Consider the following 25,486-nt stretch of genomic DNA (forward strand, 5'->3'; position numbering starts at 1 on the left):
TGTGTTTTCTTTACATTGATTGGAATGCTCAGACACGTTTTCCCAGTGTGGAAAGTCAAGTTTAGCTGTTGCAAAACGTGTTTATTATTTATTGAGCAAAATTGAGTGTGGAGACACCATTCAGAGTTTAGATGCCATTCGTGACAAGCAAATCCCAATCACTCATTCAATATTCAAGGGGAAGAGTGAAAGTCTAGCTAATACTAAGGGGGGGTCTAGCTAATACTAAGGGGAATAAATTAAAATATATGTAGTCATAATTTACAATATAACCTCAAATAAACTGATAGTGCAAGAGAACAATACAACAGTGCACATTTCAATGAGCCGGGTGTCAATGTGCAAGACACTCCCCCACCCCCCCACCACACACAAACACACACACACACACACACACACAGAGAGAGAGACATCATAATGGCTGCAGGAAAGGATTGAAACAATATTTGCCAAATACTACACACAGTGTTTTTATGCAATGTATCATAACAGTGTTTTTGCCCAGTTCGCTAAAGTGCCCACTAGATGGCAATGCAAGAGCAGATCACTTTTCGGCTCTACATGTATGGACGATGACCTGAAGTAATCCTGGTCAAGGAGAATATGTCCTCCAAACAACATCTTGTTTGTTTCCAGACTCACATATACAAACATTAGGGGGCCAACGTAGACTTGTTTCGATGTTAGAATTGACTTGGCAACAGCGCAGCGCACAACGTGGAAAGAGGAGTTACCTCCAATCAACCCTTCTTAGATTTTTGACCAATAGAAGCAGCCCAAAACGTATTTACCTGGTAACAGCCCAGCAACGGGAGTTAACTCCAATTGACCCTGGTCAGCTTTTTGGACCAATAGAAGCAGCCCAAAACTTTACAGCCATAGATTGTATTTCTCTTCTGTTCATACCAACTGACCGACGACAGCGACGACAAGGTGAAACAGTTGTCGATTACAAAAGTAAGTATTTTTTCACAATGTATGGCTTGAGGGTGTTACTCTAAGAGACTACGAATGGCCATCAGTAACTGTACGCTAGTCAATGACAACGACAATCACCTGTCTTGTGTTTTTTTTTGCAAGGCTAACATGAGCAACGACCAAGACATGGCGCTTTCGGAGATTGAACTGCTGGAGATCAAGTTCGACGCCCTAAAAGGAGCAGTTGGCCAGACAGTGATGGAGCTGAAGGCAGAGTGTGGCAGGCTTGCCCACGAAGTGGAACAGGTGCAGAGGAGTGTGATGGCTGAGGCGGCTGCCCGGTGCACAGAGTTGGAGGCCAAGATGCTACGGCACATGGGCGCCCTAGAAAGAAGACTGTCCGCAGCGGAGCGGGCCAATGCGAGCAAGCCGCCATTCGCGGAGGTAGAGGAACCTGCCGCCTCCAGCCCCGACAGAGAGGCACCACCAATCTCTGGGGACCGGGCGCCAGACTTTTTGCAATTGGGCGGCGCCCAGGGCTGATCAGGCCAAACTCCGTGGACGGCGCCCAGGCAGATGACTTGCACGGCCTTGTGCTCCAAATCGACGGCATCTGAAAAACAAGAGTCAGGGAGAACAGAAGTATCAGATGTCTGTGCCTTACTTTGAGTGTTACAAACTATACGCATATTCCCCCGTTACTCACTCACCTCTTATTTCAAAGTGGTCCAGTGACATTAAGAGGTGCGCCAGCTGGAGTTCCGTGAGCAACTCTCTTTTGTCCACAACGGCCGGCCTGTAGTCCAAAACCCGAACCCTGATGGCTGGGTCCAAGTCCTCGTAGGACAGGACAACGCGACGCTTCTTTGGCTCGGCGGCGTCCTCCATTTGTCCGTCCTGGGGAGACGAGGGTCGCTTGGACGGGGCACCCCGCATAAGTCCGTCCTGGGGAGACAAGGGTCGCTTGGTCTGGGGACTTCCGTGCCTGGAGTCTGTCTGCGACACCGCGGGTGGCGAGTGGCGAGGGCTTGGCGTCCGGTCGACGGGGTCCGCCATGAGGACAGGGCTGGGAGCGACCCGCTGGGCCATGGCATTTTGATGGCCGCCAGGTCCTGGAGCTCTAGCACCACACCATCAATATCAAATCTGTACTCCAGAAAGGTATCTTGTTCGTATGCCGTCACCCGAGTTGGATGAACAGAGATGTGTACGTCCTCGTCACAGAGAAATTCTTTAACTCCGTTAAACTGACTGCGCCGGTGCGCAAGGTTGCTGGTGTTTTCTTTAGCTGTCGTGGTGTATCTCAAATGGTCAGCATCCGCTGTCGTCCTGCGTGTAAGTGAAAAATATGAATGATAGTTAATAGGAGTGTCAGGAATATTAATCTATCAAGCATTGCACAATCAGTCGGTGAACAAGTTTGAAACACATCTGATCTAGTCTTGTCTATACATGCAGTTTCCAATTTTGGAAATTAAATAATGATCACTGGAAACAATTACTCAAAGCCTAGTTAACATGACTGAAAACGTATACCTCATGTTTTCCGTATCCACTGTAGCCAGAACAGAATTTTCACCCTGCAAGTAAACACGTTCATTCATTGAATTAAAAGCGTTGACGACTCGTCAAATACTACAATCAAGAGATTTTCTATGGATAAAAAAACACATGTTAGTTACCTGCATGTCTGCATCATGGGTAGGCATTGCTGTGTGGATGGAAGTAACAGTATAGGCATGTTTAATAATACACATGTGATATGACACATTATTAGTAGGCTATGGCTTATATGTAGGCCTACTTTCGAAAACAGTAGTCCTATAGTTGGTCTAATCGAAAACCTTGTAAATTGAGCAAATATAGTTGATGTTATAGTGCACAAATATTGAAGTAGCATATACAGTTAATATGTAATTTAATTTCGTAATTTCCCCAGGAATAGCCACACTTTTAAACAAATATTTCTGGTGAAACGCTAAAACTGCTTTGTCCGCTACAGGCTTGATCAGCATGTGTGAATTATTTAAACATAATATGAGTGATTACCTATACGCCCCTGAGGTTTAAGCCCCTGTCATTATTACCTCGGGAAACGAATGAAAAGTATAATGTCTACATTTCTGATGACGTGAGATTTAAGATTGCAATACAAAGTTTGTCTGGTTCACAAGTCTTCATGTATGACCCATATAGGCTAGTCTATATGGGTCAATCAAAACGTATATGGGTCAATCAAAACGAATAACAAGTATAACGTTTTATATTTCTCAATCTTATTAACCTATACCTGCTTCAGGCCCATCGATTATATTGCTCTGGAAGTCGGAGCCAAACCGCTCACGAAGTCTAAGAAGTCGCCGTGATATTGTGTCAAGTTCCATCTCTGCCTGTCTTTTCAATTCTTCAATACGTGCCCTGAGTTGTTCCGCCATTTTTTTCTTGTCATTAAAAACATATAGGCCTTGGCTATAGTGCAACGGCAAGGAATTCAAATGGTCGGAAATGTAGTCTGCTGACCAGGTTTTTGCGTCTGTGGTCAAGATTAACGTAGTGTTTACTCCAAAGAACAGGGGGTCATCCGTGTGAAGGTGACCTCTCTCATTGGTCAGTTACTTCCACCTGGGCGTCGTCTTGAGATCTGCCCAGAGGTGTGAAGTGGCTGATAGTTTAAATTTCATTATCTCAAATGTCCATGAAATGCTTAAACTTCAGAATAGAGCAATACAACGTTCATAACTGGTTTTGTTAGTATGATACAATTATTTTAATATCAAGATTGACTGATTTAACTATATCTGAAGGGGAGTTATAATCAAACATCAATTAAACACGTTCTAGGTAAATGAGAAAACACACATTATAACACATCGACTACTGTCATTGAATTAGTGTCCATGAGCCATGTAGTCCTTGAGAAATATGTTCGTAAATCCACAAAAGAAAGTTCTCCCTTAAACTCCATTGTCTGATGCTGTGTGACCATGTGGTCTCTGTTCCTGACCCCATGCTGGGTCAGGGCTTTTGAAGCATCTTCTGGGAGATAAGGACAAAAGGGGGAAGGACCCTTCCCCCTTTTCGGGGGTAGGGGAAAGGTGTGGATGGTACCAAGCTTTGTCTGTTGACTCTCTGCTACACTTTTAAAACTACCACACACAAACATACAAGTAAAAAAAAAAAGTTGGGCGAGAGAGAATGCACCATTGAGCACAAGAAAGACACATGATTAAATGATTACTGAGAATTACCTGGGATTCAGCCAGTTTAATCCCTTTGCAATGCATAAGGCATGCAAAACCCTTATCAGAGTAGACATGGTTGTTGCTGACGTGCTTTTTTAGCAGATGAAATGCTGGCTTCAAGTTGTGCTTTGTCGGTTTATCAAAAGAGACATAGTTTAATGGCATTTTGATGGCCGCCAGGTCCTGGAGCTCTAGCACCACACCATCAATATCAAATCTGTACTCCAGAAAGGTATCTTGTTCGTATGCCGTCACCCGAGTTGGATGAACAGAGATGTGTACGTCCTCGTCACAGAGAAATTCTTTAACTCCGTTAAACTGACTGCGCCGGTGCGCAAGGTTGCTGGTGTTTTCTTTAGCTGTCGTGGTGTATCTCAAATGGTCAGCATCCGCTGTCGTCCTGCGTGTAAGTGAAAAATATGAATGATAGTTAATAGGAGTGTCAGGAATATTAATCTATCAAGCATTGCACAATCAGTCGGTGAACAAGTTTGAAACACATCTGATCTAGTCTTGTCTATACATGCAGTTTCCAATTTTGGAAATTAAATAATGATCACTGGAAACAATTACTCAAAGCCTAGTTAACATGACTGAAAACGTATACCTCATGTTTTCCGTATCCACTGTAGCCAGAACAGAATTTTCACCCTGCAAGTAAACACGTTCATTCATTGAATTAAAAGCGTTGACGACTCGTCAAATACTACAATCAAGAGATTTTCTATGGATAAAAAAAGAGCTCTGCGCCAGGTATCCCCATTGAGATTGGCTGCTTGCAATGTTTGGGACTACCTCGCTGTTATGACCAGTGACCCATGCTCTTCTGTAAAGCGCTCTCCTGGAAGTGGCTTTGGATAAAAGAGTCTGCTCAATGCATAAATGTGAACGTAAACGACAGAAACAATACAAATCATATCTACGTAACATGATGATGATTTGCAAAACCACTGTGTGTAGTATTTTGCAAATAATGTGAAGCTGAGAATGTGCTTATAGTTGTGAAGATCTGGTCTGCTGTTTTGCTCATTGAGGATTCGGAAGCTGTGGCGCGCTATGGCGCGCAGTGGCGCACTATGGCGCGCAGTGGCGCACTATGGCGCGCAGTGGCGCACTGAGGCACACGGTCTCTTCCAACACAACCATGCGCAAGAGCAACTCAACAATACTTTGCCAACACATCACATGACTTAGGTCTTCTTCCTCCAGCCTCGCCAGTTTTTAAAAGACCACTTATGTCACACATGTCCGTTGTGCTTGAATGCAATCCAATGAGCTCTGAATTTGACTCTGACGTAACAGAGCGCGTGCTTTTACATCGGGGAGCTGTGCTTTGGCACAATATTTAGCACAATCTAAACATCTAAACACAACCCATGTGTCTAGATGTTACAAGAAACACAACGCATGTGTTTGGATGACAACTTACCATGACCAGCCATTCCAATGTCACCGCGACCCGGACAACTTACCATGACCAGCCATTTATATAGAGCCCAAACAGTATCATTGCACGGTGGCCGGGGGTGGGCATTTGTATGTCTCGTATCGTGGGTGTGCATGTATATGTCAAGTAGCACGTCATGAAATGAACCCCTATGAATTGACTCACCCCTGGTCACTTTTATTGTAGGAGGTCATTTGGTCATAGCTGTATATATGGTGGAGGAGATCTCCTCTGACCCGATATCCATATACTGGTCTCAATGGGGATACCTGGCGCAGAGCTCTGTTAAGGGATGGCATCACACACACACACACACAATTGACCAAATCGGTTATTAGGATGACATTTTGCAAGGCTTCTTGTTGTAGTCTCCTCGGCACACCTGAATACGGCCGGACAGGTCGACATCCATCCACATCACCAAGCTCAAGCTCAACTCTGACTCTGACTAATATTATGTGTCCTCGTGTATGTTACGTAGATATGATTTGTATTGTTTCTGTCGTTTACGTTCACATTTATGCATTGAGCAGACTCTTTTATCCAAAGCCACTTCCAGGAGAGCGCTTTACAGAAGAGCATGGGTCACTGGTCATAACAGCGAGGTAGTCCCAAACATTGCAAGCAGCCAATCTCAATGGGGATACCTGGCGCAGAGCTCTTTTTTTATCCATAGAAAATCTCTTGATTGTAGTATTTGACGAGTCGTCAACGCTTTTAATTCAATGAATGAACGTGTTTACTTGCAGGGTGAAAATTCTGTTCTGGCTACAGTGGATACGGAAAACATGAGGTATACGTTTTCAGTCATGTTAACTAGGCTTTGAGTAATTGTTTCCAGTGATCATTATTTAATTTCCAAAATTGGAAACTGCATGTATAGACAAGACTAGATCAGATGTGTTTCAAACTTGTTCACCGACTGATTGTGCAATGCTTGATAGATTAATATTCCTGACACTCCTATTAACTATCATTCATATTTTTCACTTACACGCAGGACGACAGCGGATGCTGACCATTTGAGATACACCACGACAGCTAAAGAAAACACCAGCAACCTTGCGCACCGGCGCAGTCAGTTTAACGGAGTTAAAGAATTTCTCTGTGACGAGGACGTACACATCTCTGTTCATCCAACTCGGGTGACGGCATACGAACAAGATACCTTTCTGGAGTACAGATTTGATATTGATGGTGTGGTGCTAGAGCTCCAGGACCTGGCGGCCATCAAAATGCCATTAAACTATGTCTCTTTTGATAAACCGACAAAGCACAACTTGAAGCCAGCATTTCATCTGCTAAAAAAGCACGTCAGCAACAACCATGTCTACTCTGATAAGGGTTTTGCATGCCTTATGCATTGCAAAGGGATTAAACTGGCTGAATCCCAGGTAATTCTCAGTAATCATTTAATCATGTGTCTTTCTTGTGCTCAATGGTGCATTCTCTCTCGCCCAACTTTTTTTTTTTACTTGTATGTTTGTGTGTGGTAGTTTTAAAAGTGTAGCAGAGAGTCAACAGACAAAGCTTGGTACCATCCACACCTTTCCCCTACCCCCGAAAAGGGGGAAGGGTCCTTCCCCCTTTTGTCCTTATCTCCCAGAAGATGCTTCAAAAGCCCTGACCCAGCATGGGGTCAGGAACAGAGACCACATGGTCACACAGCATCAGACAATGGAGTTTAAGGGAGAACTTTCTTTTGTGGATTTACGAACATATTTCTCAAGGACTACATGGCTCATGGACACTAATTCAATGACAGTAGTCGATGTGTTATAATGTGTGTTTTCTCATTTACCTAGAACGTGTTTAATTGATGTTTGATTATAACTCCCCTTCAGATATAGTTAAATCAGTCAATCTTGATATTAAAATAATTGTATCATACTAACAAAACCAGTTATGAACGTTGTATTGCTCTATTCTGAAGTTTAAGCATTTCATGGACATTTGAGATAATGAAATTTAAACTATCAGCCACTTCACACCTCTGGGCAGATCTCAAGACGACGCCCAGGTGGAAGTAACTGACCAATGAGAGAGGTCACCTTCACACGGATGACCCCCTGTTCTTTGGAGTAAACACTACGTTAATCTTGACCACAGACGCAAAAACCTGGTCAGCAGACTACATTTCCGACCATTTGAATTCCTTGCCGTTGCACTATAGCCAAGGCCTATATGTTTTTAATGACAAGAAAAAAATGGCGGAACAACTCAGGGCACGTATTGAAGAATTGAAAAGACAGGCAGAGATGGAACTTGACACAATATCACGGCGACTTCTTAGACTTCGTGAGCGGTTTGGCTCCGACTTCCAGAGCAATATAATCGATGGGCCTGAAGCAGGTATAGGTTAATAAGATTGAGAAATATAAAACGTTATACTTGTTATTCGTTTTGATTGACCCATATACGTTTTGATTGACCCATATAGACTAGCCTATATGGGTCATACATGAAGACTTGTGAACCAGACAAACTTTGTATTGCAATCTTAAATCTCACGTCATCAGAAATGTAGACATTATACTTTTCATTCGTTTCCCGAGGTAATAATGACAGGGGCTTAAACCTCAGGGGCGTATAGGTAATCACTCATATTATGTTTAAATAATTCACACATGCTGATCAAGCCTGTAGCGGACAAAGCAGTTTTAGCGTTTCACCAGAAATATTTGTTTAAAAGTGTGGCTATTCCTGGGGAAATTACGAAATTAAATTACATATTAACTGTATATGCTACTTCAATATTTGTGCACTATAACATCAACTATATTTGCTCAATTTACAAGGTTTTCGATTAGACCAACTATAGGACTACTGTTTTCGAAAGTAGGCCTACATATAAGCCATAGCCTACTAATAATGTGTCATATCACATGTGTATTATTAAACATGCCTATACTGTTACTTCCATCCACACAGCAATGCCTACCCATGATGCAGACATGCAGGTAACTAACATGTGTTTTTTTATCCATAGAAAATCTCTTGATTGTAGTATTTGACGAGTCGTCAACGCTTTTAATTCAATGAATGAACGTGTTTACTTGCAGGGTGAAAATTCTGTTCTGGCTACAGTGGATACGGAAAACATGAGGTATACGTTTTCAGTCATGTTAACTAGGCTTTGAGTAATTGTTTCCAGTGATCATTATTTAATTTCCAAAATTGGAAACTGCATGTATAGACAAGACTAGATCAGATGTGTTTCAAACTTGTTCACCGACTGATTGTGCAATGCTTGATAGATTAATATTCCTGACACTCCTATTAACTATCATTCATATTTTTCACTTACACGCAGGACGACAGCGGATGCTGACCATTTGAGATACACCACGACAGCTAAAGAAAACACCAGCAACCTTGCGCACCGGCGCAGTCAGTTTAACGGAGTTAAAGAATTTCTCTGTGACGAGGACGTACACATCTCTGTTCATCCAACTCGGGTGACGGCATACGAACAAGATACCTTTCTGGAGTACAGATTTGATATTGATGGTGTGGTGCTAGAGCTCCAGGACCTGGCGGCCATCAAAATGCCATGGCCCAGCGGGTCGCTCCCAGCCCTGTCCTCATGGCGGACCCCGTCGACCGGACGCCAAGCCCTCGCCACTCGCCACCCGCGGTGTCGCAGACAGACTCCAGGCACGGAAGTCCCCAGACCAAGCGACCCTCGTCTCCCCAGGACGGACTTATGCGGGGTGCCCCGTCCAAGCGACCCTCGTCTCCCCAGGACGGACAAATGGAGGACGCCGCCGAGCCAAAGAAGCGTCGCGTTGTCCTGTCCTACGAGGACTTGGACCCAGCCATCAGGGTTCGGGTTTTGGACTACAGGCCGGCCGTTGTGGACAAAAGAGAGTTGCTCACGGAACTCCAGCTGGCGCACCTCTTAATGTCACTGGACCACTTTGAAATAAGAGGTGAGTGAGTAACGGGGGAATATGCGTATAGTTTGTAACACTCAAAGTAAGGCACAGACATCTGATACTTCTGTTCTCCCTGACTCTTGTTTTTCAGATGCCGTCGATTTGGAGCACAAGGCCGTGCAAGTCATCTGCCTGGGCGCCGTCCACGGAGTTTGGCCTGATCAGCCCTGGGCGCCGCCCAATTGCAAAAAGTCTGGCGCCCGGTCCCCAGAGATTGGTGGTGCCTCTCTGTCGGGGCTGGAGGCGGCAGGTTCCTCTACCTCCGCGAATGGCGGCTTGCTCGCATTGGCCCGCTCCGCTGCGGACAGTCTTCTTTCTAGGGCGCCCATGTGCCGTAGCATCTTGGCCTCCAACTCTGTGCACCGGGCAGCCGCCTCAGCCATCACACTCCTCTGCACCTGTTCCACTTCGTGGGCAAGCCTGCCACACTCTGCCTTCAGCTCCATCACTGTCTGGCCAACTGCTCCTTTTAGGGCGTCGAACTTGATCTCCAGCAGTTCAATCTCCGAAAGCGCCATGTCTTGGTCGTTGCTCATGTTAGCCTTGCAAAAAAAAACACAAGACAGGTGATTGTCGTTGTCATTGACTAGCGTACAGTTACTGATGGCCATTCGTAGTCTCTTAGAGTAACACCCTCAAGCCATACATTGTGAAAAAATACTTACTTTTGTAATCGACAACTGTTTCACCTTGTCGTCGCTGTCGTCGGTCAGTTGGTATGAACAGAAGAGAAATACAATCTATGGCTGTAAAGTTTTGGGCTGCTTCTATTGGTCCAAAAAGCTGACCAGGGTCAATTGGAGTTAACTCCCGTTGCTGGGCTGTTACCAGGTAAATACGTTTTGGGCTGCTTCTATTGGTCAAAAATCTAAGAAGGGTTGATTGGAGGTAACTCCTCTTTCCACGTTGTGCGCTGCGCTGTTGCCAAGTCAATTCTAACATCGAAACAAGTCTACGTTGGCCCCCTAATGTTTGTATATGTGAGTCTGGAAACAAACAAGATGTTGTTTGGAGGACATATTCTCCTTGACCAGGATTACTTCAGGTCATCGTCCATACATGTAGAGCCGAAAAGTGATCTGCTCTTGCATTGCCATCTAGTGGGCACTTTAGCGAACTGGGCAAAAACACTGTTATGATACATTGCATAAAAACACTGTGTGTAGTATTTGGCAAATATTGTTTCAATCCTTTCCTGCAGCCATTATGATGTCTCTCTCTCTGTGTGTGTGTGTGTGTGTGTGTGTGTGTTTGTGTGTGGTGGGGGGGTGGGGGAGTGTCTTGCACATTGACACCCGGCTCATTGAAATGTGCACTGTTGTATTGTTCTCTTGCACTATCAGTTTATTTGAGGTTATATTGTAAATTATGACTACATATATTTTAATTTATTCCCCTTAGTATTAGCTAGACCCCCCCTTAGTATTAGCTAGACTTTCACTCTTCCCCTTGAATATTGAATGAGTGATTGGGATTTGCTTGTCACGAATGGCATCTAAACTCTGAATGGTGTCTCCACACTCAATTTTGCTCAATAAATAATAAACACGTTTTGCAACAGCTAAACTTGACTTTCCACACTGGGAAAACGTGTCTGAGCATTCCAATCAATGTAAAGAAAACACAGTCTCATGGCAATAACATTTATATGACACTATTAACATTACAACACCAGAACAGGAAAGAAGATAAAACATTGGATGAACACATTGAATAAAACGAGAATAAAATAGGCCGAACAGGGTAGTGTCAGTGTTCTTGAGTCCGATCCGCTAGGGCTGCCGCTTGATCGAGGGACTTGCGTCTTCGAAGGTGGTTTTTTATTTTCTCCATCACGTAGTTGAGGAAGGTGGTGCGGCAATTCTCCGGGGCCCAGGGTTGTACAGGCCAAACTTTGTGCCTTTCGCCTCTGTGTATAATGGCACTGGCCTTGTTCTCCAAACCGACGGTGTCTGAAAAGCAAGAAGTCACACAATACATGGATATATCAGACGTGTGTGTGCCTTGGGATTATCATCAAAAAATACATTCGGTCCCCCCCCCAATGTTGACTCAATGGCTACGGCCTTGGTACAAAGACGGCAAAGCTTTCTCACCCTTGATGTCTAGCTCCTTCATCGACAACGCAAAGAATGCCAGTTGTAGCTCGGAGAGCAACTCTCTGCTACTAAGTGCAGCCGGCTTGTGGTCGAGCACACACTTCCCCAAGCCGGCATCAAAGTCTGTGTAGGTTCGGACCAGATCCACCTCTGCTTTTTTTTCCTCCGGGGCACATGTCGGAGGTTGGTGGCAGGGCGCACGACGTTTGGGCCTGGAGGCCATCGGCGAACCAGGTGTCGTCGGGGTGGAGCGGGTCGGTGTCCCCGGCAAAAAGTCTGGCGCCCGGTCCCCAGAGATTGGTGGTGCCTCTCTGTCGGGGCTGGAGGCGGCAGGTTCCTCTACCTCCGCGAATGGCGGCTTGCTCGCATTGGCCCGCTCCGCTGCGGACAGTCTTCTTTCTAGGGCGCCCATGTGCCGTAGCATCTTGGCCTCCAACTCTGTGCACCGGGCAGCCGCCTCAGCCATCACACTCCTCTGCACCTGTTCCACTTCGTGGGCAAGCCTGCCACACTCTGCCTTCAGCTCCATCACTGTCTGGTCAACTGCTCCTTTTAGGGCGTCGAACTTGATGTCCAGCAGTTCAATCTCCGAAAGCGCCATGTCTTGGTCGTTGCTCACGTTAGCCTTGCAAAAAAAAACACAGACAGGTGATTGTCGTTGTCATTGACTAGCGTACAGTTACTGATGGCCATTCGTAGTCTCTTAGAGTAACACCCTTCAAGCCATACATTGTGAAAAAATACTTACTTTTGTAATCGACAACTGTTTTTACCTTGTCGTTGCTGTCGTCGGTCAGTTGGTATGAACAGAAGAGAAATACAATCTATGGCTGTAAAGTTTTGGGCTGCTTCTATTGGTCCAAAAAGCTGACCAGGGTCAATTGGAGTTAACTCCCGTTGCTGGGCTGTTACCAGGTAAATACGTTTTGGGCTGCTTCTATTGGTCAAAAATCTAAGAAGGGTTGATTGGAGGTAACTCCTCTTTCCACGTTGTGCGCTGCGCTGTTGCCAAGTCAATTCTAACATCGAAACAAGTCTACGTTGGCCCCCTAATGTTTGTATATGTGAGTCTGGAAACAAACAAGATGTTGTTTGGAGGACATATTCTCCGTGACCAGGATTATTTCAAGTCATCGTCCATACATGTAGAGCCGAAAAGTAATCTGCTCTTGCATTGCCATCTAGTGGGCACTTTAGCGAACTGGGCAAAAACACTGTTATGATACATTGCATAAAAACACTGTGTGTAGTATTTGGCAAATATTGTTTCAATCCTTTCCTGCAGCCATTATGATGTCTCTCTCTCTGTGTGTGTGTGTGTGTGTGTGTTTGTGTGTGGTGGGGGGGTGGGGGAGTGTCTTGCACAATGACACCCGGCACATTGAAATGTGCACTGTTGTATTGTTCTCTTGCACTACTTCAGCTCTGCCTTCAACACCATCATCCCCACCCTGCTCCAGGACAAGCTCTCCCAGCTGAACGTGCCCGACTCCACCTGCAGGTGGATCACAGGCTTCCTGTCTGACAGGAAGCAGTGCGTTAAGCTGGGAACGCAAGTCTCTGACTCCCGGTCCATCAGCACCGGATCTCCTCAGGGCTGCATCCTTTCTCCTCTGCTCTTCTCCCTGTACGCCAACAGCTGCACCTCCAGTCATTTGCAGTCAAGCTCCTGAAGTTTGGGGACGACACCACCCTCATTGGGCTCATCTCTCGTGGACACAAATCTTATTATAGATGGGAAGCGGACAACCTGGTGCAGCTAGGACAACCTAGAGCTCAATGCACTCAAGACAGCGGAGATGGTTGTGGACTTCAGGAAGAACACAGCCCCACTCACCCCTATCACCCTGTGTGACTCCCCAGTCAACACGAGTCATTCCGCTTCCTGGGCACTATCCTCTCCCAGGACCTCAAGTGGGAACTGAACATTAGCTCCCTCACCAAGAAAGCACAAGAGAGGATGTACTTCCTGTGTCAGCTGAAGAAATTCAACCTGCCAAAGACTATGATTGTGCACTTCTACATAGCAATCGTTGAGTCCATCCTCACCACCTCCATCACCATTCGGTATGCTGCTGCCACAGGTAAGGACAAGAGCAGGCTGCAGCTTAGCAGCCGCACCGCGGAGAAGGTGATTGCAGCCAATCTACCTTCCCTCGGACCTGCACGCCTCGAGGACCCTGAGGCGAGCGAGGAAGATTGTGGCTGACTCCTCCCACCCTGGACACTCCCTGTTTCAGTCACTGGCCTCTGGCAGAAGGCTACGGTCCATCAGGACCATTGGTCTGCCATGATCTTCTTACAATAAGGCCTTTGTAAGATCTTTCCTTAACCCCAGTGATTGTCTTCCAATACCTCTACTTATTGGTACTTTATTTTGACAAGCATTTTTGCTTTGTGCCACGGGGTACCATTGACCTGGTATTCCCATCCAATAAAACCCAATGCAGGCCCTCTTACTCGTTCGTCATCAGCCTTCTCACCATTCTCAGGACTTGTAGTTTGAAAACCCTGTCCTTCTGCGAGCAACCCAACCCATGGCTTTTCATCTTTAAAACCCTTGTAGGGCTTCTCCCTACCACCTTACCAAACAAGCATTAAAATCAGGTACCGGCGGAGGGGAAACATTTTATAACGGACCAATTGCTCTGTAATGACTAAGTTAGAGAATCAAATGGTTAGGTCATGAGTGCTAAACCATGGTCCTCAGGGCCCCCCTGTCCTGCACATTTTAGACTTTCCTTGCTCAGGGTTGCTAACCCTAGGTTGGAATGCAGAAGAAAATCAACAGGAACCACATTTAAAAAAGGACCAGGAGCCCTTGTCATCGTTGTTACCTGTTGGGATGTCCTGAAACTATGAACGCCAACGCAGGTAAGTAACACACAAGGTAAGTGATGAACAAGAAGTAACATACAAATAGGACAAGGTTCATATATTTATATTTATTAGACACTAACATGGCACTACGAGACAATCAGGAGCAGCACAGCCTCCATAGGCTCCCTGCAGACTGGACACTGCTTGTTGCCCCTCTGCAGCTTGCGAGCGCATCGATAGCAGGAAATGAGGTGGATGGTGGCCCCGTGCACGATGCATCCGTTCTTGGGACGGCTCTGACACATGAAGCAAGGGTCCAGTAAGCTGGCGGGTAGGTCGGCCTGCAGACACACACACACACCCACACCCACACCCACACCCACACATATTGATATGCAGATTTTCTATACGTAACACACATTCTCCAAAGTGACTTACAAACTGTGTACCGAGATGTCAACATGTATCCATGGATGCAAGGCTCTGGGGTTAAAAGGTCAGGACTCACAGTGGTGCCGTGGACGCACCCTTCCTCCTCTTCCTCTTTGGCCGAACCTGGCCCCCTTCCTCTCCAATGACCGGTGGATTCCCCTCCTTTGTTGAGAAGAAAGTAGTTGATGTTAGCAGTCAGTTCCCTGAACCCATTTTTCCTACTCACAATCCCTCCTCTAGGACTGACCCAACTACATGTCTAAACTCTTTCTCTCCTCTGTCCGAGATCTCTGACCTCATGACCTCATCCTTTCTCATCGCCCCACCTCCTGTCAGTCACTATTCCCTCCAGTCTGCCAGAGCTGCTTCAAGGTCATCCGTGACCATTTTGCTGTACCTATCTGCAGCATTCGACACGGTCAACCACCAGATCCTGCTCGATACACTTTCTGAGATGGGCATCTCTGGCACTGCATTCCAGTGAATCTCATCCTATACCGCTTACCTGGGTTTAACACAGGAACAAGATTTTGGCTCAGCCTGGAGAGGAAACGTCTTGGACACACACACACACACACACACACACACACACACACACACACACACACACACACACACACACCTGGGGTTACAACACTGATGCTAGCTGTCTGCCACGTGGTCTACACACATTTCAAAATAAATAACACACACTTCCATTAGGGCATTAGGCAACTGCTTCCTCTCCATGGAAATCCCTTGAAACGTGTGCGTGCGTGTGTGTGTGTGTGTGTGTGTACGTCTGTGTGTTAGTGTGAGAGCAATGTGTGTTCCTTACAGTGGCTCCTTCACAGAGAACGTGTCGATCCCCAGCACGGCCCCCAGAGGATCACCGCCTAAGTTGACAATGTGCTGCTGCTTCTGGTCGTACAGCTTTTTCTGAAAGATGTACTGGCCCAGGTAGAAGATCACCTGCGGGGACATACACGGTCAGAGCCGGCCAGAACCCTGTTGCCCTAAACCAGTGGTTCTCAACCCTGGTCCTCGGGACCCCCTGCCCTGCATGTTTTAGATATATTTTCCTGCTCCAACACACCTGATTCAAATAAATGGGCCTGATAACGAGCCATTAATTTGAATCGGGTGTGTTTGAGGAGGGAAACGTCTAAAACATGCAGGGCAGGGGGTCCCGAGGACCAGGATTGAGAACCACTGCCCTAAACTTCAGCGCAAAGGCTGGAGTGAGGACCAAATGTTTGTCATTTGTTTGGACACGCTGCTGGGAAACTATCAAAGAGGAGCAGGGACAACTAAATAATTCCAACACCTGTACCTTTACTTGTGACACATGAAAAAAGATACAATATCTACCTCCTTCCTGGTGTACACATTCTTATTTGCACCCGCGTGCTTCAGAAGGCGGCCAAGTGCGCCTGTCGGTCTCACCTGAGAAGAAATAAGAAAATAAAGAGAAAACATTAGATCATGCTCTGGTATTTAAAGAGGGGGGAGCAGGGGTTTGTGTGCTGGGGCTGGGCTGCTTACAACGGTAAGATTGTGGCTGGAACCGGTCATGTTGACGTGCCTATCTGTAGCAAAGACACAGATTAATACATCAACTCCGAGGTCTTCAACCCTGGTCCTCAGGGACCCCCTGTCCTGCACGTTTCAGATGTTGACCCTGCCCCAACCCTGCCCCAACACACGTGATTCAAATGAATGGTAACAGGCATTACCAGATAACGACCCATTCATTTGAATCAGGTGTGCTGGAGCAGGGTCAACATCTAAAATATGCAGGACAGGGGGTCCCTGAGGACCAGCCTTCAAGACCTTTGAACAACTGATAACCAGAATATTGTTATGGTTATGGTAGGCAACGCCGTGTTCACTAGCTACATCGCAAAGTAACCACATTTCAGACCAACTCTGCCTGGCATGTTTACTACAAATGTGATATTAGCTACCACAGTGCTACGGTGGCGTCTCAATTAGCTACACAGTAGGCTAATGCACGGTACAGTTTTGGCAAAGTTTAAACGCGTCGTGTGGTTAGCCTATAGCCAACACCGTATTAATAGTTAACATGACATATAGCTAGAATAAAACCCTACTTTACAAATGTCACAAATGAAATTGCAAATTGCAATGACACAAAGTACATAGATTTGTTGTTATCGGACAAATTACAGTGCGCGCGGCCTCACTCACCGTTACCTGAACTGGCGCTTCTAATGGAAATGGAAAGACGTCACGACTACACATGGCAAACACGTTGAAACATGTTCAATTAAATGAGAATAGACGTCACGACTACACATGGCAAACATATTGAAACATGTTCAATTAAATGAGAAAATCAGGTTAACAAACACTTCGGGAAAAAAAAGTGTATTTTCAAAATGAGAGGATCTGTTACGGATTCGTGTTATTGCAACACATATGCTGCAGTCCGTCATATATATATATATATATATATATATATATATATATATATATATTCATATTCATTCAATATATATATATGAATACATATATATATATGAATAACACACACAAGAAAAGCAACCATATAACCAAATGATAAGTATAATATCTACATTCCTGATGAAGAGAGATGTTTTGGGGCTATCTTGTTGTTATTATCAGTGACCTAGGAACTTTGTAAAGCTCTCTCTACAGTGCCCACTAGATGGCAGAGTAAGAGCACAAATAGTAAAGGCAGAGCCTCTGGTCAATGTCACCGTGTTATGTTAGTTGCAGGTGGAGGGCCAAGGAACATCGATCAGCCATAGATGGTATGTCTTCTGTTCATACCGACTGACCGACAGCAACGACTACACTGTGGAGAAGGTGAAACTGTTGTCGATTACAAAGTAAGTGTTTCTTCTTGTAAAGTAAGACTTTCTAGCTTGTGTCGGTCTCCTATCATCGTGCTATACTTAGTTAATGTCGTGACGAGTTTCAACTTTGCCATGTATAGGGCTTAATAAAACGTTTGTTCGTCCCGAGCAATGCGCCCATCCTGCCATAGCGTTTATTGTCGACGTATTCATAATCTACTATTGGCTACCATACACACGGATGGGCATATAGCCTCCTTCACCAAACCGACTAATGAATACTAAACGAATCTGGGACTTTATAGCCAAACCGTGTACATTGCTAAACGTGTACAAATGTATTATCTGGCTATAGGCCTCTCAAAATGGCCTATCCGTTTTGGGGACATGGCCTAGTCGTGTAGGGAACGAACACACACACACACACACTCACACACACTCACACACACGCACACACGCACTCACCGCCCCCCCCCCACACACACACACACTCACTGCTTTTCTCTGCATATAACTCCGTTTGTCACCTATCTGTGTTTTTGGCAGGGGAGAGATGAGCATCGAAATGCAAATGGAGGCTCTCCAAAGTGCAGTGAGCCAGAGGGTCGAGGAGCTGAAGGCCGAGTGCGCTCGGCTCGAAGACGGCCTGGTGCAGGCACAGCGCAGAATGGCGTCGGAGACAAAGGCCTGCTGTGCAAAAGTGGAAGCCAGGATGCTGGAGCATTTGGCCACCCTGGAAAGCAGACTGTCGGCAGCGGAACTGGAGGTGACGGCCTTGCGCCTTCAAAGGGCCAGGCGGGCAGAGGATGCCATGGCCCAGCGGGTCGCTCCCAGCCCTGTCCTCATGGCGGACCCCGTCGACCGGACGCCAAGCCCTCGCCACTCGCCACCCGCGGTGTCGCAGACAGACTCCAGGCACGGAAGTCCCCAGACCAAGCGACCCTTGTCTCCCCAGGACGGACTTATGCGGGGTGCCCCGTCCAAGCGACCCTCGTCTCCCCAGGACGGACAAATGGAGGACGCCGCCGAGCCAAAGAAGCGTCGCGTTGTCCTGTCCTACGAGGACTTGGACCCAGCCATCAGGGTTCGGGTTTTGGACTACAGGCCGGCCGTTGTGGACAAAAGAGAGTTGCTCACGGAACTCCAGCTGGCGCACCTCTTAATGTCACTGGACCACTTTGAAATAAGAGGTGAGTGAGTAACGGGGGAATATGCGTATAGTTTGTAACACTCAAAGTAAGGCACAGACATCTGATACTTCTGTTCTCCCTGACTCTTGTTTTTCAGATGCCGTCGATTTGGAGCACAAGGCCGTGCAAGTCATCTGCCTGGGCGCCGTCCACGGAGTTTGGCCTGATCAGCCCTGGGCGCCGCCCAATTGCAGCCAAACCTTTTTGTGCTACGTCATGGACAAAATCAGGACACACCTGAAAACAGTGGCCAAGCGAGCGCTGCTGGAAAAGCTGAGGCAGTCCTATTTAGAAGACCTGGCTCATCAGTAGCGGTCAAGCGGCAGCCCTAGCGGATCGGACACAAGAACACTGACACTACCCTGTTCGGCCTATTTTATTCTCGTTTTATTCAATGTGTTCATCCAATGTTTTATCTTCTTTCCTGTTCTGGTGTTGTAATGTTAAAAGTGTCATATAAATGTTATTGCCATGAGACTGTGTTTTCTTTACATTGATTGGAATGCTCAGACATGTTTTCCCAGTGTGGAAAGTCAAGTTTAGCTGTTGCAAAACGTGTTTATTATTTATTGAGCAAAATTGAGTGTGGAGACACCATTCAGAGTTTAGATGCCTTTCGTGACAAGCAAATCCCAATCACTCATTCGATATTCAAGGGGGAGAGTGAAAGTCTAGCTAAAATAAAATATAAGTAGTCATAATTTACAATATAACCTCAAATAAACAGATAGTGCAAGAGAACAATACAACAGTGCACATTTCAATGTGCCGGGTGTCATTGTGCAAGACACTCCCCCACCCCCCCACCACACACAAACACACACACACACACACACACAGAGAGAGAGACATCATAATGGCTGCAGGAAAGGATTGAAACAATATTTGCCAAATACTACACACAGTGTTTTTATGCAATGTATCATAACAGTGTTTTTGCCCAGTTCGCTAAAGTGCCCACTAGATGGCAATGCAAGAGCAGATTACTTTTCGGCTCTACATGTATGGACGATGACTTGAAATAATCCTGGTCACGGAGAATATGTCCTCCAAACAACATCTTGTTTGTTTCCAGACTCACATATACAAACATTAGGGGGCCAACGTAGACTTGTTTCGATGTTAGAATTGACTTGGCAACAGCGCAGCGCACAACGTGGAAAGAGGAGTTACCTCCAATCAACCCTTCTTAGATTTTTGACCAATAGAAGCAGCCCAAAACGTATTTACCTGGTAACAGCCCAGCAACGGGAGTTAACTCCAATTGACCCTGGTCAGCTTTTTGGACCAATAGAAGCAGCCCAAAACTTTACAGCCATAGATTGTATTTCTCTTCTGTTCATACCAACTGACCGACGACAGCAACGACAAGGTAAAAACAGTTGTCGATTACAAAAGTAAGTATTTTTTCACAATGTATGGCTTGAAGGGTGTTACTCTAAGAGACTACGAATGGCCATCAGTAACTGTACGCTAGTCAATGACAACGACAATCACCTGTCTGTGTTTTTTTTTGCAAGGCTAACGTGAGCAACGACCAAGACATGGCGCTTTCGGAGATTGAACTGCTGGACATCAAGTTCGACGCCCTAAAAGGAGCAGTTGACCAGACAGTGATGGAGCTGAAGGCAGAGTGTGGCAGGCTTGCCCACGAAGTGGAACAGGTGCAGAGGAGTGTGATGGCTGAGGCGGCTGCCCGGTGCACAGAGTTGGAGGCCAAGATGCTACGGCACATGGGCGCCCTAGAAAGAAGACTGTCCGCAGCGGAGCGGGCCAATGCGAGCAAGCCGCCATTCGCGGAGGTAGAGGAACCTGCCGCCTCCAGCCCCGACAGAGAGGCACCACCAATCTCTGGGGACCGGGCGCCAGACTTTTTGCCGGGGACACCGACCCGCTCCACCCCGACGACACCTGGTTCGCCGATGGCCTCCAGGCCCAAACGTCGTGCGCCCTGCCACCAACCTCCGACATGTGCCCCGGAGGAAAAAAAAGCAGAGGTGGATCTGGTCCGAACCTACACAGACTTTGATGCCGGCTTGGGGAAGTGTGTGCTCGACCACAAGCCGGCTGCACTTAGTAGCAGAGAGTTGCTCTCCGAGCTACAACTGGCATTCTTTGCGTTGTCGATGAAGGAGCTAGACATCAAGGGTGAGAAAGCTTTGCCGTCTTTGTACCAAGGCCGTAGCCATTGAGTCAACATTGGGGGGGGGACCGAATGTATTTTTTGATGATAATCCCAAGGCACACACACGTCTGATATATCCATGTATTGTGTGACTTCTTGCTTTTCAGACACCGTCGGTTTGGAGAACAAGGCCAGTGCCATTATACACAGAGGCGAAAGGCACAAAGTTTGGCCTGTACAACCCTGGGCCCCGGAGAATTGCCGCACCACCTTCCTCAACTACGTGATGGAGAAAATAAAAAACCACCTTCGAAGACGCAAGTCCCTCGATCAAGCGGCAGCCCTAGCGGATCGGACTCAAGAACACTGACACTACCCTGTTCGGCCTATTTTATTCTCGTTTTATTCAATGTGTTCATCCAATGTTTTATCTTCTTTCCTGTTCTGGTGTTGTAATGTTAATAGTGTCATATAAATGTTATTGCCATGAGACTGTGTTTTCTTTACATTGATTGGAATGCTCAGACACGTTTTCCCAGTGTGGAAAGTCAAGTTTAGCTGTTGCAAAACGTGTTTATTATTTATTGAGCAAAATTGAGTGTGGAGACACCATTCAGAGTTTAGATGCCATTCGTGACAAGCAAATCCCAATCACTCATTCAATATTCAAGGGGAAGAGTGAAAGTCTAGCTAATACTAAGGGGGGGTCTAGCTAATACTAAGGGGAATAAATTAAAATATATGTAGTCATAATTTACAATATAACCTCAAATAAACTGATAGTGCAAGAGAACAATACAACAGTGCACATTTCAATGAGCCGGGTGTCAATGTGCAAGACACTCCCCCACCCCCCCACCACACACAAACACACACACACACACACACACACAGAGAGAGAGACATCATAATGGCTGCAGGAAAGGATTGAAACAATATTTGCCAAATACTACACACAGTGTTTTTATGCAATGTATCATAACAGTGTTTTTGCCCAGTTCGCTAAAGTGCCCACTAGATGGCAATGCAAGAGCAGATCACTTTTCGGCTCTACATGTATGGACGATGACCTGAAGTAATCCTGGTCAAGGAGAATATGTCCTCCAAACAACATCTTGTTTGTTTCCAGACTCACATATACAAACATTAGGGGGCCAACGTAGACTTGTTTCGATGTTAGAATTGACTTGGCAACAGCGCAGCGCACAACGTGGAAAGAGGAGTTACCTCCAATCAACCCTTCTTAGATTTTTGACCAATAGAAGCAGCCCAAAACGTATTTACCTGGTAACAGCCCAGCAACGGGAGTTAACTCCAATTGACCCTGGTCAGCTTTTTGGACCAATAGAAGCAGCCCAAAACTTTACAGCCATAGATTGTATTTCTCTTCTGTTCATACCAACTGACCGACGACAGCGACGACAAGGTGAAACAGTTGTCGATTACAAAAGTAAGTATTTTTTCACAATGTATGGCTTGAGGGTGTTACTCTAAGAGACTACGAATGGCCATCAGTAACTGTACGCTAGTCAATGACAACGACAATCACCTGTCTTGTGTTTTTTTTTGCAAGGCTAACATGAGCAACGACCAAGACATGGCGCTTTCGGAGATTGAACTGCTGGAGATCAAGTTCGACGCCCTAAAAGGAGCAGTTGGCCAGACAGTGATGGAGCTGAAGGCAGAGTGTGGCAGGCTTGCCCACGAAGTGGAACAGGTGCAGAGGAGTGTGATGGCTGAGGCGGCTGCCCGGTGCACAGAGTTGGAGGCCAAGATGCTACGGCACATGGGCGCCCTAGAAAGAAGACTGTCCGCAGCGGAGCGGGCCAATGCGAGCAAGCCGCCATTCGCGGAGGTAGAGGAACCTGCCGCCTCCAGCCCCGACAGAGAGGCACCACCAATCTCTGGGGACCGGGCGCCAGACTTTTTGCAATTGGGCGGCGCCCAGGGCTGATCAGGCCAAACTCCGTGGACGGCGCCCAGGCAGATGACTTGCACGGCCTTGTGCTCCAAATCGACGGCATCTGAAAAACAAGAGTCAGGGAGAACAGAAGTATCAGATGTCTGTGCCTTACTTTGAGTGTTACAAACTATACGCATATTCCCCCGTTACTCACTCACCTCTTATTTCAAAGTGGTCCAGTGACATTAAGAGGTGCGCCAGCTGGAGTTCCGTGAGCAACTCTCTTTTGTCCACAACGGCCGGCCTGTAGTCCAAAACCCGAACCCTGATGGCTGGGTCCAAGTCCTCGTAGGACAGGACAACGCGACGCTTCTTTGGCTCGGCGGCGTCCTCCATTTGTCCGTCCTGGGGAGACGAGGGTCGCTTGGACGGGGCACCCCGCATAAGTCCGTCCTGGGGAGACAAGGGTCGCTTGGTCTGGGGACTTCCGTGCCTGGAGTCTGTCTGCGACACCGCGGGTGGCGAGTGGCGAGGGCTTGGCGTCCGGTCGACGGGGTCCGCCATGAGGACAGGGCTGGGAGCGACCCGCTGGGCCATGGCATTTTGATGGCCGCCAGGTCCTGGAGCTCTAGCACCACACCATCAATATCAAATCTGTACTCCAGAAAGGTATCTTGTTCGTATGCCGTCACCCGAGTTGGATGAACAGAGATGTGTACGTCCTCGTCACAGAGAAATTCTTTAACTCCGTTAAACTGACTGCGCCGGTGCGCAAGGTTGCTGGTGTTTTCTTTAGCTGTCGTGGTGTATCTCAAATGGTCAGCATCCGCTGTCGTCCTGCGTGTAAGTGAAAAATATGAATGATAGTTAATAGGAGTGTCAGGAATATTAATCTATCAAGCATTGCACAATCAGTCGGTGAACAAGTTTGAAACACATCTGATCTAGTCTTGTCTATACATGCAGTTTCCAATTTTGGAAATTAAATAATGATCACTGGAAACAATTACTCAAAGCCTAGTTAACATGACTGAAAACGTATACCTCATGTTTTCCGTATCCACTGTAGCCAGAACAGAATTTTCACCCTGCAAGTAAACACGTTCATTCATTGAATTAAAAGCGTTGACGACTCGTCAAATACTACAATCAAGAGATTTTCTATGGATAAAAAAACACATGTTAGTTACCTGCATGTCTGCATCATGGGTAGGCATTGCTGTGTGGATGGAAGTAACAGTATAGGCATGTTTAATAATACACATGTGATATGACACATTATTAGTAGGCTATGGCTTATATGTAGGCCTACTTTCGAAAACAGTAGTCCTATAGTTGGTCTAATCGAAAACCTTGTAAATTGAGCAAATATAGTTGATGTTATAGTGCACAAATATTGAAGTAGCATATACAGTTAATATGTAATTTAATTTCGTAATTTCCCCAGGAATAGCCACACTTTTAAACAAATATTTCTGGTGAAACGCTAAAACTGCTTTGTCCGCTACAGGCTTGATCAGCATGTGTGAATTATTTAAACATAATATGAGTGATTACCTATACGCCCCTGAGGTTTAAGCCCCTGTCATTATTACCTCGGGAAACGAATGAAAAGTATAATGTCTACATTTCTGATGACGTGAGATTTAAGATTGCAATACAAAGTTTGTCTGGTTCACAAGTCTTCATGTATGACCCATATAGGCTAGTCTATATGGGTCAATCAAAACGTATATGGGTCAATCAAAACGAATAACAAGTATAACGTTTTATATTTCTCAATCTTATTAACCTATACCTGCTTCAGGCCCATCGATTATATTGCTCTGGAAGTCGGAGCCAAACCGCTCACGAAGTCTAAGAAGTCGCCGTGATATTGTGTCAAGTTCCATCTCTGCCTGTCTTTTCAATTCTTCAATACGTGCCCTGAGTTGTTCCGCCATTTTTTTCTTGTCATTAAAAACATATAGGCCTTGGCTATAGTGCAACGGCAAGGAATTCAAATGGTCGGAAATGTAGTCTGCTGACCAGGTTTTTGCGTCTGTGGTCAAGATTAACGTAGTGTTTACTCCAAAGAACAGGGGGTCATCCGTGTGAAGGTGACCTCTCTCATTGGTCAGTTACTTCCACCTGGGCGTCGTCTTGAGATCTGCCCAGAGGTGTGAAGTGGCTGATAGTTTAAATTTCATTATCTCAAATGTCCATGAAATGCTTAAACTTCAGAATAGAGCAATACAACGTTCATAACTGGTTTTGTTAGTATGATACAATTATTTTAATATCAAGATTGACTGATTTAACTATATCTGAAGGGGAGTTATAATCAAACATCAATTAAACACGTTCTAGGTAAATGAGAAAACACACATTATAACACATCGACTACTGTCATTGAATTAGTGTCCATGAGCCATGTAGTCCTTGAGAAATATGTTCGTAAATCCACAAAAGAAAGTTCTCCCTTAAACTCCATTGTCTGATGCTGTGTGACCATGTGGTCTCTGTTCCTGACCCCATGCTGGGTCAGGGCTTTTGAAGCATCTTCTGGGA

General features: G+C 46.0%; 4 protein-coding genes across 4 annotated transcripts; 1 reads left to right on the forward strand and 3 right to left on the reverse strand.

Annotated features, from left to right (window-relative positions):
• Positions 1–1,052: 1,052 nt before the first annotated feature.
• LOC124463753 lies at positions 1,053–2,007 on the reverse strand. Its single transcript, XM_047015536.1, has 2 exons — positions 1,629–2,007; positions 1,053–1,531 (listed from the first exon to the last, which is right to left on the reverse strand). The coding sequence occupies exons 1-2, from the start codon at positions 2,005–2,007 to the stop codon at positions 1,053–1,055; spliced, it is 858 nt and encodes a 285-aa protein (XP_046871492.1).
• Positions 2,008–14,276: 12,269 nt separating this feature from the next.
• Positions 14,277–15,886, reverse strand: LOC124463750 (E3 ubiquitin-protein ligase Mdm2-like). Its single transcript, XM_047015533.1, has 4 exons — positions 15,714–15,886; positions 15,402–15,451; positions 14,973–15,058; positions 14,277–14,805 (listed from the first exon to the last, which is right to left on the reverse strand). Exons 1-4 carry the CDS (start codon positions 15,857–15,859, stop codon positions 14,611–14,613), a joined length of 477 nt encoding a protein of 158 aa, XP_046871489.1. The 5' UTR covers positions 15,860–15,886; the 3' UTR covers positions 14,277–14,610.
• On the forward strand, positions 15,747–19,220 carry LOC124463754. The gene is made up of 4 exons (XM_047015538.1): positions 15,747–15,835; positions 17,633–17,751; positions 18,265–18,908; positions 19,006–19,220. The coding sequence occupies exons 3-4, from the start codon at positions 18,272–18,274 to the stop codon at positions 19,218–19,220; spliced, it is 852 nt and encodes a 283-aa protein (XP_046871494.1). The 5' UTR covers positions 15,747–15,835; positions 17,633–17,751; positions 18,265–18,271.
• Positions 19,221–22,578: 3,358 nt separating this feature from the next.
• On the reverse strand, positions 22,579–23,533 carry LOC124463755. The gene is made up of 2 exons (XM_047015539.1): positions 23,155–23,533; positions 22,579–23,057 (listed from the first exon to the last, which is right to left on the reverse strand). The coding sequence occupies exons 1-2, from the start codon at positions 23,531–23,533 to the stop codon at positions 22,579–22,581; spliced, it is 858 nt and encodes a 285-aa protein (XP_046871495.1).
• Between the last annotated feature and the right edge of the window lie 1,953 nt (positions 23,534–25,486).

This window comes from Hypomesus transpacificus, unplaced genomic scaffold, assembly GCF_021917145.1.
Source record: "Hypomesus transpacificus isolate Combined female unplaced genomic scaffold, fHypTra1 scaffold_301, whole genome shotgun sequence".
Taxonomy (NCBI): Eukaryota; Metazoa; Chordata; class Actinopteri; order Osmeriformes; family Osmeridae; genus Hypomesus; species Hypomesus transpacificus.